The 19,849-nt window shown below is 39.4% G+C and overlaps 2 protein-coding genes across 2 annotated transcripts in view; both read right to left on the bottom strand.

The window, feature by feature from the left end:
• The window catches only part of DNAJB14 (DnaJ heat shock protein family (Hsp40) member B14), a 45,656-nt gene extending 29,974 nt beyond the window's left edge, over window positions 1–15,682 (bottom strand). Inside the window, exon 1 of the mRNA XM_040625280.1 lies at window positions 15,359–15,682. Within this exon, the coding sequence (XP_040481214.1) occupies window positions 15,359–15,491 (133 nt within the window). The 5' untranslated portion in view covers window positions 15,492–15,682. The remainder of the gene's footprint in view (window positions 1–15,358) is intronic.
• Window positions 15,683–17,112: 1,430 nt separating this feature from the next.
• LOC103677932 (histone H2A.Z) lies at window positions 17,113–19,364 on the bottom strand. Its single transcript, XM_008707205.2, has 5 exons — window positions 19,206–19,364; window positions 18,694–18,771; window positions 18,297–18,410; window positions 17,822–17,951; window positions 17,113–17,548 (listed from the first exon to the last, which is right to left on the bottom strand). The coding sequence occupies exons 1-5, from the start codon at window positions 19,206–19,208 to the stop codon at window positions 17,487–17,489; spliced, it is 387 nt and encodes a 128-aa protein (XP_008705427.2). The 5' UTR covers window positions 19,209–19,364; the 3' UTR covers window positions 17,113–17,486.
• Window positions 19,365–19,849: the final 485 nt, after the last annotated feature.

Here is a 19,849-nt window from a genome sequence, read left to right as displayed (position 1 = left end):
TATACACACACACACACACACACACACACACACACACACACACACATATACATACATATACATATGTATGTTTGGGCAGAAGGAAAATGCTTCCAGATAGATGAAATACATAAAAGGGATGGTGAACAAATACTGTGGTAAATGTATGAGTAAATCAAAACATTGAGTCTATAAAACAATAATATAGTTATGTCTAGGATTTGCTTTAAAATACTGCAGGAGCATAAAAGAAAGGGTAGAGAAAATATATATGAAATAAGATTGGCCATATATTCATAAAGGTTAAAGACAAGAGGGCAACAGGGATTGATTACACTATTCCCCTTCCTTTTGTGTATGCTATAAACTTTCCATAAGTTAAAACTAAACATAAGGGGGGCCTGGGTGGCTCAGTCAGTTAAGTGTCTGCCTTCAACTCAGGTCATGATCTCAGGGTCTTGGGATCAAGCCCCACATCAGGCTCCCTGCTTAGCAGAGAGTCTGCTTCTCCCTCTCCCACTCTCTCTCTCCCTCCACTCTCACACCCTCTCTCTCTCAAATAAATAAATAAAATCTTTCTAAAAATGTGTAAAAAAAAAAAAACTAAACATAAAAAAAAAGAACTAAAAGGAAGAAACAGAGAAATCCACCATGGTGGTAGAAGATTTTAACACATTTCAATTTAACAGTTATTTATGTTATTAACTAACATTGGGAAGATGAAAAAAATCACCAGGATACAAATGATATAAAAGTCTAATTTATGAAGCTTGATCTAAGAGATATAACATTATGCCCCACAACTGGTGAATATTCATTCTTTACAGGCACACAAGGAATAAAAACACTGACTACATTATAGCTAAACCATAATGTTATTCTCTTTGAATTTCTAAGAAGTAGTCATATATTCTACAATCAAATGAGCACAATGCATTTAAGTAAGAAATCAATTTAAAAAATTTAAGTAGAAAGATCACAAATGGGTTAGAAAAAAAATGAGACAACTCATACCAAAGAAATAATCATAATAGAAATGAAAAGACAGAATTGAACAAAAACGAACATACTACATATCAGAACATGTGGGTCAACAAATGGTGCTGGGACAAGTGAATATCAACACGCAAAAAAATGAATTTGGATCCCTTTGTCACCCCATACACAAAAATTAGCTTAAAACAGATCACACACCTAAATGTGTGTGTGAAGAAAATACAGAAGTAAAGAAAAATTTCTTCCTAGAAGAAAATATAGGAATACATCTTTGTGACCTTGAGTCAGGCAAAACATTTTTAGATAAAAATACAAGTGACAAAGAAAAATAGGGAAACTAGACTTCATCAAAATTAAAAACTTTGTCCCTTCAAAGAATATTATCAATAAAGTAAAAAGACAATCCACAGAAAGGGAGAACATATTTAAGAAATCATACATCTGAAAAAGACAAATACCCAAGAGAAATAAAAACACACATCTACACAAAAACTGGTTCACAAATGTTCATAACAGCATTGCTCACAATAGAAAAAACATTGGAAACAATCCAAATGTTCATCAATTGATGAATGGATAAATAAAATGTGATATGTCCATACAATGGAATATTATTCACCAATAAAAAGAAATGTAGTACTAAGGAAACAATCAACAAAACTAAAAGGCAGTCTATGGAATGGGATAAGATATTTACAAATGACATATATTTGATAAAGGGTTAGTATCCAAAATCTATAAAGAATTTATCAAACTCAACACCCAAAAGACAGATAATCCAATTAAGAAATGGGCAGAAGACGTGAATAGACATTTATCCAAAGAAATCTTCCACAGAAGACATGTTTTCCAAAGAAGATATACAAATGGCTAACAAACACATGAAAAGATGCTCAACATCACTCATCATCAGGGAAATACAAATCGAAACCATGATGAGATACCACCTCACACCTGTCAGAATGGCTAAAATTAACAACACAAGAAACAACAGGTGTTGGTGAGGATGCAGAGAAAGGGGAACCCTCTTGCATTCTTGATCCGAATGCAAACTGGTGCAGCCACTCTGGAAAACAGTATGGAGGTTCCTTAAAAAGTTAAAAATAGAACTACTCTATGATCCAGTGCATTATTAGGTATTTACCCAAAGGATACAAAAATACAGAATCAAAGGGGTACATGCACTCCGACATTTATAAAAGCATTATCAACAACAGCCAAAGTATGGAAAGAGCCCAAATGTCCATTGACTGATGAAGGATAAAGAAGAATGGAAAGAGCCCAAATGTCCATTGACTGATGAAAGATAAAGAAAATGTGGGGTGTGTGTGTGTATATGTGTATGCATGTATGTATGTGTGTATGTGTGTGTGTGTGTGTATGTGTGTGTATTATATATATATATATATATACACACACATATATAATGGAATATTACTCAGCCATCAAAAAGAATGAAATCTTGCCATTTGCAACAACACGGTGCAACATGGAGCTAGAGCGTATTATGCTAAGTGAAAGAAGTCAGTCAGAGAAAAGACAAATACCATATGGTTTCACTTATATGTAGAATTTAAGAAACAAAACAGGAAAACATATGGGAGGGGGAGGAAAAAAAAGAGAGAGGGAAACAAACCATAAAAGACTCTTAATGATAGAGAACAAACTGAGGGTTGATGGAGGCAGGTGGGTGGGGGATGGGCTAGATGGGTGATGGCTAGTAGGAGGGCACTTGTTAGGATGAACACCGGGTATTATATGTAAGTGATGAACCACTGAATTCCATCCTTAAAACCAATATTGTACTGTATATTAACTAACTAGAATTTAAATAAAGATTTGGGGAAAAGGGGGTGCCTGGGTGGCTCAGTCAGTTAAGCATCTGCCTTCAGCTCAGGTCATGATCCCTGGGATTGAGCCCCGCAATGGACTCCCTGCTCAGCAGGGAGTCTGCTTCTCCCTGTGCCCCTGCCCCCACTCGTGTGTGCACGCACGTGCGCTCTTTCTCTCTCTCTCTGAAATAAATAAATAAATAAATAAATAAATAAATAAATAAAGTCTTTGAAAAAAATTTGGGGAAAAACGAAGTACTGATATATGCTACAACATAGATGAATTTGAAAACATGCTCAGTAAAAAAAAAAGTCACAAATATTGTATGATTCTATTTATATGAAATGTATAAAATACGCAAATGTACAGAGAAGAAGGTATATTAGTCATTGCCAAGGCTCGTGGGGAGGAAAGGGTGGAACTGAGGACAAATGAAGATTAACTGCTAATGAGTATAGGGTTTCTTTTTGAGGTGAAGAAAATGTTCTAAAATTGTTTGCTGCAATAGTTGCACAACTGTGAATGTACTAAAACTCACTGAATGGTACACTTCAAATGAATGAATTATACTTATGTGAATTATATCTCAATAGGGCGGTTACATGTATATTTTTAAAGATCAACTAGCAGTGTTGGCAAATTTGTAAGCATATAGTTGTTTTATTATTTATATCATATACATATGTGTGTGTGTGCACTTCTACCATATCTTTTCCTACCTAATGCATTCAAGAGGTCACCAAAGACGTAAGAGATTGTTTTTATGATATCTAGTTGTAGATGACACAGAAAGGCTCTTAGACAGCAACCTATTAGTTATTAACAAGATAAGTATAATATGTTATACAGTTAATTTTTAACTACAGTTTAGTTTGTACTTAATGTAATCATAATGTTAACCTTGAGAGCAGAAGCCAGCATGGTCTAGAGGTTAGTGGTTCACAAAAATTCTCAAAAATTTTGTAAGAATTCTGGGAAGAAGGATGTGACCACAGCTAAAATTTTAAATCTCTGCCAAGTCCCTTATAAAATATGAGCAATTAGATAGCAAAATCAAAGCCTCATGCACAAAATCCCAAAATACCAGAAGGTGGGGATGAACCACCAATAGCTATAAGATCTATGTGGGTTTTACCATCTGTGTGGGAAGAAGTGGAGCACAGTAACAGGGCATTTGTCAGTCCACAGAACAAAAGATCTCTAAAATAACCACGGGGACTTTCTATATTACAACACAGCAGGCAAAACTGAGAAGAGTATGTAAAAAAGAATGAGTTAAAAAACTCAGGAAACAATAAGAAATAAAAGAAAAAAAACCAATTCAAAAAAAGAAGACTAAACTAGAAGAAATAAGGAATTAATAAACTACAGACAATTTTGTGTGAGCAAAAGAGAATATTAAAAGGAGGAGAAATTTTTAAATTAAAAAAAATGAAAAGACAAAAAATTAGAAAAAAATGGCAAATACTGAAAACAGTTAAACATTACCCAACATTCATATAATAGGAGTCCTAAAAAAGAAAAATAAAGCAAGGGAATCAAATCAATATAACAATAATTGGAGAAAACTTTTCTGATAAAAACATCTAAAATCACATAACAAAACGGCAAATCACATACTTAAGAATACTGACCCAAAATAACCACCACCAAAATATATTCTAGTAAAATTAACCAAGCAACTAGACAAAAAGATAAAATAACTTATAAATGAAAGAAAATTAGAGTGTCATCAAACTTTACTTATCAGTAGTATTTGCGGAAAACAATGGAGTAACATATTTAGGGTATCTAAAGAAAGAAAATTTCAGCCAAGTATTTTGTATGCACCAACTAACTTCAAGCACTGAGGCCCCAAATGAATGGTTTTCAACGTTCCAGAACTTAGGAGCATAGTTCCCACAAGCCCTTCCTAGAAATCTACTAGAGAACAAGCTTCAGGAATCCAAAATAATTATAAATACATTGATATAAGGACTGATGGTGAGAACTAAATGTATAGTGACGTACAGAAATAAGACTAATGACAATTAAAAGAAAGAGCATATAGTATATAATAATAATAAGCTCTGACACTGTAGACAGATTCAAATATTTTTAAAATGTTGGGCTTCCTCTGGCTTGTCTTTTACTTGAAAAAAATTATTGGTCTTCTCTTCCCTTTCTTTCTCTACCTTTTGGCAGCTGACACTTGGATGAAGGAAGCTTATTGGAACCAAGAGGGCAGTTATAGCCAAAAACAGGGCTGAGAATGGCATTACAAATATGGAAACAGAGAAGACTAGAATGAACGCTGGTGGACTGAAAGGGAAGTCTGCGAGTGTTCCACAGATATCAAAATTAAGATTAAATGACTATAAATGTGTATATGCCCATATACAAACACATATAACACACAGATACACATACACATACATATACATACATACATTCACACATACGTATATTTCTTAGTTTTGTTGAGAGGACCCAAAGGCAATGACAACCCTGTAGCAAGAAGCCTATCGAACGTGTATATCTTAGTTTCCAAGTACCATTGACCACTGAAAAGAATAAGAGCTCCTTGGAGAAATAGCTGATTCCCAGGACAATAAAATAAAAAGTGAACCTGAAAATTTTTTTGTGCCAAAAAGTAAGGAAGCTCAAAGAGTGATGAAGACATGTCAAAAAGACACAGGAATCAGCCTGAAGGGACTCCTGACTAAATCTGAGGTAATCTGAGCATCAAAATTAAAAATGATAGCAATGGGGGTGCCTGGGTGGCTCAGCTGGTTGAGTGTCTGACTCTTGGTTTTGGCTCAGATCATGATCTCATGGGTCATGAAACTGAGCCCCACCTCTGGCTCCACGTTTAGTGGGGAGTCTACTTGAGATTCTCTCCCTCTCCCACTATCCCTCCCCCCCCACTCACCCATGCACTGTCTCTCAAATAAATAAATCTTTTTAAAAAAAATGATAGTAATGGATTAAATAGGAATCCATGAATCAAAACTAATAAATAAAGTTGAATGCCAACTAATAAATTATAGAAGGAATGACAGAATTAAAAACCACCATTTGACAGCCATTAGAAATTTATTCAGGAAAGAATCATCGATGGACGCTAAAAGGAGTTGTGTAAAGTTTGTTGGGGAATAGGACATTTACACAGTTGCAAGTATTTTCCCACAAAATATTTATTAATTACAAAGGGGAAACAAAGTAAGTTTAGAATGGAGAAACCTGACAATCAGCAACTCAAACAAGTGATCAAAATTAGCATCAATCAATTAAGACCGTACTCCTGGTATGTTACACTAAGAAAACAACATCACTGCTATGTATTCCTGCCAAAAATTCATACAAGGCAATGTCAAACCCAAATTGAGGGAAATTCTATAAAATAACTGGCCTATACTCATAAAAAATGTCAAGGTCAAGGGAGAAAAGAGAAAAGATGATATCTGGAGAATAAAACATGTCAAATAAAGGCAACATATGTCTTTTTTGCTACCAAGGACATAATTGGGAAGATGAGCAGAATTTGAATGAGGTACATGCATTAATTTCATTAATTTAATGGTTATACTGTGGTTATATAAGGGTGTCCCTGTCTTAGAAAATATACACTGAATTATTGAGGGGTAACGGGACATCCTGTCTACAACTTACTCTTAACTGGCTCAGGAAAAAATACAGTAAGAACAAATTGTACATGTATGCGTGGGATGGGGGAGACGGCAGGGGAAGGACAGAAGAAGGGCATGATAAAGCAAATGTAGTAAAATTTTATCAAAATAGGAAGCCTGAGTGAAATACACAAGGGAAGTCTATATTATTCTTGTGACTTTTCTAGAAATTTAAATTATTTCAAAATTTGAAAAAACTTGAAATGGGGAGGGAAAATGGGGAGAGCATATGCTAAAATTTTTAACTTTTCAATAACTGTATTAGGGGAATATTATTGGTAATACTACTCTGAAACTATGATGCAAGTATATGATGAGGCAGAAAGCAAAAAAAGATCATGACATATTCTATCATTTACCATGGTCTTGAGAACCAGCATTACTACTGTGGAAGGAAGGAAACAGAAATATAAGCTAGGGGAAAAGAAAAAAAAAAAAAAGAAATATAAACTAGAGAAATTTAACACCCCAAAGTGCTTAATTTGAATGAGAAGTAAAAGTATAAACTCATAAGCTATTTTAGCTTTAGAAAAAAAAAGAAGTAATTTCCTAGTCTGTACACTGAAAAAAACCAGAAATAATGAACAATCTGGTAACTACAGCATCCTTAGTGCCAGACTGTGATGTTGAAACATCATTTTCCACTAAAAGAAACTTACTGAAGATATGATTGATTCCAGATCTATCCCAGAAAATGTGCAAGAGGAGCCTGAAACATTGTTACACCAAACAGCAAGCTAACTATTAAAGACTATTGGGAATCTGTACTCAGAAGCTAAATGTTAAAGGGTTCCCCACTGGCCAAGGACCTAAAAAATAATACAGTTGACCCTGAACAACCCAGCAGTTAGGGGCACCAATCCACACGCAGTTAAAAAATACCCATATAACTTCTGGCTCACTAAAAACCTAACTACTAATAGCCTACTACTGACAGGAAGGAAGCCTTACCAATGACATAAATACTTGATTAACACATATATGTTGTATATGTATTATATACTGTATTTTTCTTTTTTAAAGATTTTATTCATTTATTTGACAGAGAGACAGCCAGTGAGACAGGGAACACAAGCAGGGGGAGTGGGAGAGGAAGAAGCAGGCTCATAGCGGAGGAGCCTGATGTGGGGCTCGATCCCATAACGCCGGGACCACGCCCTGAGCCGAAGGCAGACGCTTAACGACTGCACCACCCAGGCGCCCCTTATATACTGTATTCTTACAATAAAATAAGCTGGAGAAAAAAATGTTACTAAGAAAATAATAAGGAAGAGAAAATACATTTATAGTACTGTATTTAGCCAAAAAAAATTTTGATTAGTGGATCCACACAGTTCAAACCCATGTCGTTCAAGGGTCAACTATACTCATTAGCTGCTTTTGGAGAAATAAAAGGGAACCAAATCCTTTTCTTGAAAACTGATAAAAGCAATCAAGCACTTGTCTTTCCTGTATGAACTGTACCACTATGTAACCCTAAGACAGGAAAGGGGAAATATCTCTTTATAGAAGTAGTTCAGCTAATAAATGAAAAATTTTTTAGAACTTGTGGAGTCAGATATGAAAATAGTTTTTTGTGTTTAGTATTTACAGGTGGACACAAAGTCCCTATGCACACTAATTAAAAGTTATCTGTACATTCCCTTTCAATGTTAGTACAAAAATAATCTTCCAGTGTTTTTCTAGACATCTTCCAGGTTAATAGCCAGATGCTGAATACTGGTGAAGCAGGATCATACTGTTGTTCTATATTTTCAACATGTTTATGATACTAAAAATTTTTCTACAATTTCATGTACAGGGGCTCTGCTTAACAATGGCTATGTGTATACATGCACTCACACCAAACACTCTTTGACTCCAAAGAGTGAAAATTTGGACAAGTTCCATTACCTCTGGGTCTCAATATCCAGTTCTGTCATCTTAAAAATAGAATCAGCAAGGCTTTCCGTATTAACAATTTCTGGAACTAATGCCCGAGAAGGTAGTATGATTCAACACTGGTATGGTTCAAACACTGCCAGAATTCAGAACACATTGGATTTTTCTGTCTTAGTTATCACATGAGATCTCATTTGCAATAATGTGCATTATTACAAACATTAGTTGGGCAAAAACAGTACTTATAAACCAGACCGCATTTACTTTTGGTTTTCACAATTATACAACATCATTTTATGCCTTCGCTTTCCACACCTATTGCTTTGCTTTTGGGGTTTTGACAGAATCTGCATTTAATTTAAGAATACTCCATGTTAAAGACTAGTGAAAGAGTAAATATGGTATTAAAAATGTTTATGTGAATCATCCAAAAGTGAAGAACCAAGATGTTTTTATTTCATAAGCTTCTACTGCACACCTGTTATATAGAATGTCCACTATTAGCTAAATCTAAAGTAAGGATACATAATCTGAAATACAAATGGATGTTTTCCTCCTCTTCACAAACCAGAAACAGCTTTTATTTGTGTGATTGTAAAAGTAATGTTTCTTAGCTCATTAAAAGAGCCATAACAAACTAAAAATCACTTATAAATCTCACAAAAGAAAATCACCCAACCATTTTGGTATATTTGACTCTAGTTACTCTAGTTAGCTGTCAAGTTTTTTTATGTATGCTTAAACAAAATGAGAATAATTTACATATAGGGGCGCCTGAGTGGCTCAGTCCTTAAGCATTTGCCTTCGGCCCAGGGCGTGATCCCAGGGTCCTGGGATCGAGCCCGCATCGGGCTCCCTGCTCCACTGGGAGCCTGCTTCTTCCTCTCCCACTCCCTCGGTTTGTGTTCCCTCTCTCGCTATCTGTCAAATAAATTAAAAAAAAAAAAAGAATAATCTACATATGTTGACAGATTACCTTCAATTCATTATACATCGTGTATTTCATTTTATATCAATAAATATCCGTCCACTTTATCTATCTATCTATCTATCTATCTATCTATCTATCTATCTATCTATCTATCTTATTCAGGACTACTGCAATAGGGGAGTAATCAAGCTTAACTCTAAATTCGGCACAGACAGCTGGGGATTTACAGCCAATGAGCAGGGTGAAGGGATCAGCGGATGGAAAATTGTTGAGGCACGTTATTATTTTTAATAGGTGCATAGTATCTGAATGCAATGTAATTTATTTAATCGATTCCCACTAATGAACATTTATACTTTCCAAATTTTGCTAGTGACAATTTTTATATATACATTTTTGCATACTTATCTGATTACTGAAAAGCTTCATTTATGAATATATTAGCATATTAAGCCAGATAGCTATAAGATTTTCATTTAATTATTTAGCAAATCATCTTTATTGAAGGGAATAATGTTATATAAACAGGTATTGTTCCAAACAATACAGGCTTATACGTATCAAAGCAAATACTGTCAAGTACCAGGGAAGTAAAAAGAATAATTAAGATTAAAATGGTTCTTGATGGCAAAGAACTTTTTAATCTAGGGGAGGGATGGCTATATACACAGCATAGCACAAGGAATGAATGCAGCCAAATAGGGGGAACCACATGTTAACGAAGCATGGAATGAGTAGTTGAATCTAAATGGAGAGCAATCCTAACTAAAAGCAATTGTTTTGCGTTCAAACAGGTAACTACAAATGACAGAAAAGAAAGAGACAAATATTATACTGTTGACTCCAAGGCAGTATCCAAATACTTCCAGCTTAGTAATAATACATGACATTCTTAAAGCACTTAATAAAATATCCTTATAATAATCCTGTGAAAATTACAGATGAGATAACTAAGTTTCAAGAAGGAAAGAAGAATGACAGGAATCGAGCCATTATTATGTCCAGCAGATACATTATACTCCATTCCTGTAGAATGTAAGCTCTAAGAGGACAAGGACTTTGTCTTATTGTTCACTGACTCCCCAGCCACAAAGAAGTGTGGATTCAATAAATGTGTGTTGAATAAATGTATCCCCATTTTAGAGATGAGAAAATTGAGGCTCCAAAAAATAGTCACATATGCAAGGTCATACAACTATTAAATTAAGGTTCAAAACCAAATTCAGTATTCTTTCTTTAACTATAATGTCTGAAACACTTTGGCTATTGGCTGAAATTTGGAGATCATTTTATAACACTTAACTCGATGTTATCAAAATAACTGTTCCAAATGTATAATTTGTACTCATCACTAAATTTTAATTAAGTCAGAAAGAGAAAGAAAATGGAACTGCCTTAAAAGGAATAGGTTGGCTACTAATCCAGATGTGTAACGACAGTTTGAAAAGCTTTATTTTACTATTTTAAGTGAGGCAAAAGAGGGACAGAACTTTGAATTTTTAATTAGATTTAAATTTTAAAATAATGTAGTAAGAAAAAAAGGAAAATGCCATACATATATCTCTCACATGAGGGAAAAAATAGAGGACTATTTTAATCGCTATCGCACAGAAAGATGCTGCAAATTACACATGAGTTAACCATTCATTAAAGCAGACACAGGATGGCCTTTTTTGAAGTTGTAGGCCACAATCTGGTTCAAGTTACTGAGAAATTCTGAAAACAATCAAAATGCTTTTCTTCGGAAAAAAAAAAAACAACCCAAATCTATACTAACTGCCCCAAATTAGTATGAAACACTAAAGTTGATACTAAGTAAATAGCAATGTAAAGCATTAAAACAGTGAGATTGTATCCCTCTGTGAAAGTACAAAACATATCAATAATTCAATAAATATACAGTTTAAGAAACTAAAAAGTAATTTACTTTTCTTCCTGCTGACATTATTTTTCCAGAATATGTAGTAGCTAGTCATATATATCAAACCTTTTGAACATAAACCAAACTCGTTGTATGAAAATATTTGAATATTTGTAAAATTCAATTCACTTAGAAGTCCACTGCAATAAATGATCCATAAAATAATATTCTCAACTAAAAACATAGAAAGCAATAATGTCCTAGATCCATTTGAAAATCAAGCTTTTCTTCAAGGAAAACTCTTGCCAACTTTTTTAAGTGTTTTATCAATCAAACTGCTCACCTGGCAAAAATAAAATGTGAAGAGGATAAAAATTCTCGAGTTTAGTTAGAATTTACTCTCACATTTTCCCATTCACTGTATAAGAATAATGAAAGTCAATATGCAATGTTTTCTTTTGCCCCTCTTAGTATGAAAACACATCCAGAGGAAACTTCAGAGTTATAAGAATTTGGTAGTAATCTAGAATAGGAGAAATGCAGGGATAAAATTTCATTTTAACCGGTAGCTTCAATTTCTTTCTATACTAAATATTTTCTCAGGACTTACACAAATGTTCTAGACCTTTCCCTCCCCTAAGTTCTTAAATTATTCCATTAAACATCTTCTGAGAAGATTCTATGTAAAACACACTTTGCTAAGTATTTGATCATAACTTTATTTCAGCTAATGCTCACCTCAGCCCTGTGATGAAATCTTCGTTTGGCACATAACTAAAGAAGACAGAGATGCTAAGTAACTTCTCCCTGGTTACAAAACTGTCAGAGGCAAAGTCTGCATCTGAACCAAGATTTTTTGACCACTCCACAACTGTAACTATCACTTTACTTGGTAAACACAGACTGCCTTTACAAGACATTGTACTATTAATATTCACTGCTATTTTTCTTAATTTTTTCTATGTTCATGTCTTTAAGAGCAACAACTGTGTTGTGCTTTGATATCTTACAGTATCCTTTAGCAGACTGATTCAAATTGCTTATATGATAGGGGTGCTTAGCTGATACAGTCTGTAAAGCACATGACTCCTGATCTCAGGGTTGTGAGTTCAAGCTATGTTGGGCATAGAGCTTAGTTAAGGGAAAAAAACACTGAAAGAAGAAAGTTTCTCAAGGAAGCATTAAACAAACAACCAGAACAACAAAGTGTTTATATAAGAATGATAAGCCACAAGTTTAAAGCCTCTCAGAGGCTCACACTTGTTAAATAGAAATGATACCCAAAATATTGAGTGCTTACTGTTAAATGCCATGTATTAATTCCTTTAATCCTCACAACAGCCCCATGAAATTGGTACATTATTGTCCCATTTTGCAGATGAAAGAGCCAAAGGCTAGAGAGGTTATGCTACTTGCCCAAGATTAAGGTTACAGCTCTTAAGTGGAGAAGATAGGCTTCAAAAGCCAAGGTATTCTGTCTTGAGTGGTTACTTGCTTAATGTTAAAACTGTCCCTCTAGTACTAGATAATGGCTAAAATAAAATCATGCATTCATACAGTGTGCAAATTTTTTTCTTTCTTTCTTTTTTTTTAGAGTATGCAAATTTTAACTCTGGGCAACAATTTCTTGAATATGACACCAAAAGCAAAGGCGATAAAAGCAATAACAGACAAATGAGACTACATGAAGCTTAACTTCTGTACATCAAAGGACACAACCAAAAGAATGAAATTGGCGAAAAAAATGTGCAAATCGTGTATGTAATAAGGGGTTTAGATCCAAAACATATAAAGGACTCTGACAACTCAACCACAAAACAAATAATCCAATTAAAAAATGGGCAAGGGTGCCTGGGTGGCTCAGTCTGTTAAGCATCCAACTCTTAACTTCAGCTCAGGTCATGATCTAAGGGCCATGGGATAGAGCCCCGCTCAGGCTCTGCGTTCAGCATAGAGTCTGCTGGAGATTCTCCCACTCTCTCTCTCTCTCCCTCTGCCCTTCCCCCCACTTGCATGCACATGCCCCCCATAAGTAAAGAAAATCTTAAAAAAAAAAAACCTACTTTCTGTCAATCACCTGAGTTCTACTCTCAACACCTTAATAATAATTATTTTTAAAAAATGGGCAAAGGACCTGAATAGACATTTCCCCAAAGATGATATAAACAAGCCAACAAGCATATAAAAACACGCTCAACATCACTTTAATCATTAAAGAAATGCAAATCAAAACCACAACGGGGTATCACCTCATACTTTTTAAGACGGCTACTATCAAAAACAAACAGAAAAAAAGTTTTGGTGAGGATGTGGAAAAACTGTAACTCTTACACACTGTTGGTGGGAATGTGAAATGGTGCAACTGCTATGGAAAACAGTACAGTAGTTTCTCAAAAAATTAAAAACAAAACTGCCAATGTGATCCAGCAATCCTGTTTCTGGGTTTGTATCTGAAAGAACTGAAAGCAGGAGAAACTTACAATGTGATACTTGCACACCCACGTTCATAGCAACATTATTTACAATAGCCGAGATATAAAAACAACCTAAATGTCTAGTGGCAGATGAATGAAAACCGGAAATATGGGTGTGTGGGGGGGTGTAAATGAAATATTATACAGCCTTAAAAAAGAAAATCATATCAATCATGTACTTAAAGGACATTATGCTAAGTGAAATAAGCCAGTCAAAAAACACAGATACTGTATGATTTCACTTACATAAGGTATTTAAAGTACTAGAATTTTTAAAATAAAGAACGGTGTTGCCAAGGGCTGGCAGGCAGGGAAAATGGGAAATTGTTTCATTGGTACAGAATTTCAGTTCTGTAAGATGAAAAAATTCCAGAGATCTATTACATAACGGTATGAAAATGGTTACTACTACTGAACCATATGCTTAAAAATGAATACGTAAACTTTGCTACGTATTTGTGTGACATTTTAAAAAAATGTTAAAAAATGTTAGAAAATATTAACTCCTTTCTTTTCTTTCACTTCCTTTTCCTGTCCTCTCTGGTAGAGTATTCAACAGCAGTGTAATGAAAATGATAGAGAAAAGCAAAGAATACAAGGGCTTCAACAATATAAAAAAAATTTTGAGAGAACAATAAACAGCCTCACATTCATATTAACTTATCTTTAATTTTCTTAACCTAGAGATACCCTGAACCTCGAGTGAATCAGTATTTATTAGCAAGACACTAGAGCACAGTGGTTAAAGGCTTTTTGGAGCTGGAAAGCTCAATTACTATTCTGACTTTGCTACTAACTACTCTGTGACCCTCGGTAAAATATTTTCTTTCATTCATTCATTCATTCATCAAAAAGGTCTGTTAACACATGGGTAAACCCAGTTAAACGAATTCCATCTCTACATAGGGCTATTCTGAGGAGTAAATGAAATAAAACGTATAAAACACTAGGCACAAGGCCTGGCACTTTGAGTGCTCAGTAAATGTTGGCTATTATTATTACTTTAAAGCCTACAGAGCAGGACCTGAACAGGGCGAATTCAACTTAAGTCAGTCCGGTACGCTATTCCTTAGTGATGTGCCTAATTTATTGATAATTATGATGTTATCAAATCAGATACTGTTTAGGAAATCATTGCTGACTATATCATTCTTGCCAAATTTGTGCTCCTCTCTTCCAAAAAAACCTCTCCCAGGGAAAAGCAATGTCATCTCAGGTATTCGAAATGTTTGCTTTGGGAACAGTGTTCTACCCAGAGGCGGTGGAACGGAGACCTGTACAGTAGCCACTAGAGTTCCCCATTCCTCTCACTTCATTAGGGGCCTAGGCCTTATTTGAGGGTGAAGATGCGGTGCGAGGGGGCCACACAACCAAACAGCCATATATAAAGCCCCACTCAGGTAAGACGGGGCCAGACAAATCTAGGAGAATGACAGCTAGACCTCTACAAAACGGACCGGGGAAGCGGCAACACTCGTCTGTCACCTGAGCGCCGGCATCTCGAAGGCAGGCTAGTGCAGAGGGAATCTCGGGCAGCCCATCCCAGGCCCGGCCTGGGACAGTGGGGGCCGGGGCGGGGGTGTGTCGGGAGGCTCCTCCCGGGGCCCTGAGGCTGCATCTGGCAGGCCGGGGCCCCCGCCGGTTCCCGGAGGGGCGATGGTGGGGGCGGGGGCGGGCTACGCCGCGGTCTTGGGGACCCGGCAAGTAGGGAAGGAAGGGACACGGAGGGCCTCACCGCGGGCCGAGGGTAGTGGGTAGAGCTTCTCCGCCTTCTGCAGGAAGCGCTGGGCCTTCTCACGGTTGCCGGCGTTCAGGGCCTCGCGGGCGATCTCGACACATTTCTCCGCCTCATCCCGGTTCCCCTCCATGGCTTGCGCTTTCTTCCGCTTCCTCCAGTAGCGCAGCTACGGGGGGACGGACGCCGCGGCCGCGGCGGAGGCTAGCCGGCCCGGGGTGGGGGCGTGCGGTGGCGAGCGGGGAGGAGAGCAGGGGATCGTGGCGGCGGCGGCGGCCCGGGCGGACTGGCGGGCTCACAGCTCCGCCTCCTCACGGCGGCCTCCCCGCCCCCCGCGGGCCCCTACGGCGCGAGCCGCATCCCTCCGGGCCCCCGGACCGAGCTCCCGGGCCTGGAAGTCGGAGACTACTCGGCTGTCCGTGCGCGGCGCCGAACGCCTCGAGCGACCAACGCTGGCGGGGGTAGGCGGGCGATACCAGCCCGGCTGCCCGCCGGGGGATTCCGCCGAGGTGGGGACCCGGCCTCCCGCCTTAGCTGCGCCGTGCCCCCTGACCTCCCAGCGCGGCCAACGCAGGCAGGAGCCCGCCTTCCGGGCCGCCTGGGCGACGGGTGGGGCTGGGGACGCTTCTTTACAGGAGCAATCCCAGGGATCGAAGGGCCCGCCTCTGGGCCCCCTCAGCCTTGGGAGGTTTCAGTCAGGTGAAATATCGCGCTGTCAGTCCCTATGAAGCGCTTCCGGCACAGGTGTTCAGAAGCACATTAGAGCGTCGTTTGACCTTAACCACGGTATTGTTTTGTACCCTAACTACGGCGCTGTTTTATTTCCTTTTTATTTCAGTTGCACACCATTTTCCTGACCCATATTCCATTAAATTGTCTCTTGGTACATCCAGAAGGTATGAACACTTTATTTGCAGTTTGCAAATTATTCTGGTGAAAAGCCCTAATCCTTTATGCAAATGAAGGAAGGAACCACCTTTTCCTAATGCATTACTATCACAGAAATGACAACTTGTTGGATTTTCTTCCTTCTCCCATTTTCATGGCATTTCCTCGGGAAATGCTGAACTATGTCATGTTGGGTCTCCTTGGTGGGGAAGGGACCACTTACTGCTTGGTAATGTCATCCAAATTTTTAAAATGAGAGGAACTTCCCACAAAACAAGTGTCAAAATGGTTCGCTCAACCCAACCAAAAAATACTCATTTTTTCACAACGTTCAAATCAAGCTGTTAGCATGCAAATATGTAACTCAGGACTTGCAAAGAAATGCTGACACTCTTCTGGAAAATGGGAAAAGCATGCCCTCCCCCCCAAGACGTTAATAACTACTGAAAAATTTAATTCAAGTAGACTTCAAAACACTATAGCACATGATAAACCACTATCTCCAAAGTCTGAACTGAAAGTTCCCTCTGTGGAGGTAGCTATAATGCCCTCTCCCTCCCCAAATCCACCACAGCAATAGCCCACCAGCGTGATGCCATCACAGAGAGCAGGAACAGCCAACAAACTGAGATGGTCAAGCTTACCCTAAGAAACAGCAACTTGCCCCATTGCAGCTCCAGTCAACATTTTAAAATTTTTAATAGCTCATTACAGAACATTAAAAAAAGATTACACTTGGGTCTGCTTACTTGACCTACCAAGTTCAATTTCAAGAAAAGAAATATGCTTATGTTACTGCTGTATGACATACCTACTCAAAAGAAAGGAATTCCCATTACAATCAAGCAAATTTAAAACACAACGAGTTTGGGATATGACCTTTATTGAGCTTATCCACTGGAGTGGAAATAATTCTGTACAAAACCAAATGTTTGTTACTATAACTTCTGCATCACAATTAAAATCCAAACAGTTTTTTAAAAACAGTCAACTCAATCAAAACCCACTACTTCAGAATCAATAGCTTCTTTGAAGCCACAGTAACACTTAAATATGGTTAAGACTCGAATGCAGAAATTTGGTTGGTTGGAAAGCTAATTAAACTTCCAACTTGCTCAAATAGAATTACAAAAAGGCAAAATTGTGTTTTTCACAGAGATACAGTCCACTGGAATCACCAACACTGGACAGCTGTTAAGAGTATTTAGAGTCCTGAGATAATAAGGAATCCAGGCATCCTTTAAACAGTCTTCTGTTGTCCTTTCTTCCCAATCAGAGATTTGTGGATGTGTGGAATGACACCTAGGAGAGGAACAGGGATTAATTCTACTTTTTAATATACATATTTTAAAAATCACACAACACTTAAAACCAAGACAGTTTAATGTCAACTTGGAAAATGTCTTTAAATGCAAAGCTCAAATATGTAAAAATTCATTAAGTTATAACATAAATAAAATTTCATAATGCAACCACACTGCAACGAAAACAGGTTTTCTTCTGTACTGAAAATTAATAACAAGAGCTACAGGAGGATTTTTTCTACAAAGGAATAAAATTTTAGTATTTACGTACCACCACCAGCAATTGTAGCCTTGATGAGAGAGTCCAATTCTTCATCTCCACGAATAGCAAGTTGCAAGTGACGAGGGGTAATACGCTTTACCTTCAAGTCTTTTGATGCATTTCCTGCCAATTCAAGTACCTACAAGGCAGATTCTAATCAATCTCCTTCCAACTTTCCTTAAAACCAAAGCCCAGGCAGTAGAATCAATCTTCATGAAGGTAAATCTACCAAATGACGTCTTCCCCTACTACCTGAATGGCAACACATGCAAAAGGGGGCACGCAATTTTATTTCCAAGAGCAGCAAACTCAACAAGCTCAGTAGGATTCCTTAATGAAAACCAGCCCCCTCTAGCGTTCTCAGAAGCTTCTAGCCGCGTTTAGGGCCTGGGAGTTTTTCTTGCATCACTTTCCTCCTTCCCTCTCACCGCCTCCCCCCAACCCCCCCAAACCTTTTCCAGATTATAGGCGTACACCCATTTACCTCTGCGGTGAGGTACTCCAGGATGGCTGCGCTGTACACAGCGGCAGTCGCGCCCACACGTCCATGACTGGTCGTCCTAGATTTCAGGTGTCGATGAATACGGCCCACCGGGAACTTAATTTTAAGCACACAAACATAAATGCACAAAGATGTTAGAGTCAAAGATGGTAATATTACACGCGCGCCAAATCAAGGGGCACGGACGCTGGTGCAGCAACGCGCCCCAGCATCGACACACGTGATCGCCCCCCCTTCGGTATTTATCGTATCGGCAAACCAAGTCGCGACACCGCATCACCCACGCAAAGACGAAACGCCCATCTAGAGCGATGATAAACAAGAAAAGAGGTGGAAAGAAAAACGCCACAATTCCCAGACTGCACGAACAACCACTGACCTGCAAGCCGGCTCTCTGTGAGCGGGAAACCGCCTTTGTCTTGGCCTTTCCGGAGTCCTTCCCAGCCTTACCGCCAGCCTGCGGCGCGCACACGCCCGCGAGCGAAGGAGGAACGGGGAATATAGGATTACCAGGGCGGCGTGCCCCTCCCCCACCGCGGCGCGGCCCAGGCGCGAGCGCGGCCCCGTGCCCAGCCGGGGTCTCCGGCCAGCCGCGCGCCGCAAGGGCGACCCCGCCCGCCTGCCCCTTCGCTGCGCGCCCGCCGCGGCCGCGCGCCTCCGTCCGCCCGCCGGCCCCCAGCGGCGCTGCGCGCGCCACCCAACCGTCGCCGCCCGCCGCGAGATCGGAGGCTGCTCCGCTCGCCGCCGACAAAACACCTCCCCCCGCTCTTCCAAATCCTGTCTCCGCGCGTTTCCAACCGTCGCCACTTCACCCCCATCTCCTGTGTGTAACGGGTTTTTCTCCCATCGGCAAAAACCCGCGGAGTCTTCGAGCGCCTCCGCGAAGTTTACCATTTCGAATTCTGCTGAAGCTCAAACAAGCAAGGCAGAAAAAGGACTAGTCAGACAGCCAGCGAGATCCCACCGCCTACTCCTTCGTCGCACCGCGATTCAAACTGCGCTGTCTCCCGCCTTCCCCGCTCCCTTTATACTGCTGAATGTTCCCTCATCCGGGAACTCGGATTGCTCATCCCACCAATGGCTGCCACCCGCCCTCGGGACGCGTCCTTGAGGCCTCAGCCAATGAACAAACGAAGAATAGGGCGGAGGGGCGGGCACTCCGCAGCTCGAGCCTCTATTGGGGCGTGGGGAAGAAGGTGGGGGGAGGGCGGAGGGATGGGAACCGAGGAGAAGAAGGGCACGGCGGCGGGAGGGAAGAAACAGAGCGAGCTACGCTGCGGGAGCGAGGAGACCCGCCGGCTGTGGTCACGTGTCTGGGAGGAGGAGCTGAGAGGCTGGCTCAGGGGAGGGGCACACGGTGGCGCCCCCGGTCTCCCAGCCTGATCCCGGAGGCTACGTTTTGTGGCCTCCGGATCTAGCTAGCCCTCCTTCCCCCCACCCCACCACCCTATCACCCCGACCAAAGCGCTTCGAAGGCCAAGATCCGTTGGCCCACAGCCTTTTTTTTTTTTCCGGGACCCGGAGCACCCTCTTAC

Source organism: Ursus maritimus, unplaced genomic scaffold, assembly GCF_017311325.1.
Source record: "Ursus maritimus isolate PB19 unplaced genomic scaffold, ASM1731132v1 scaffold_8, whole genome shotgun sequence".
NCBI lineage: Eukaryota > Metazoa > Chordata > Mammalia > Carnivora > Ursidae > Ursus > Ursus maritimus.
Note: the sequence above shows the minus strand (reverse complement) of the source record. Positions and strands in the feature narration are given on the sequence as shown.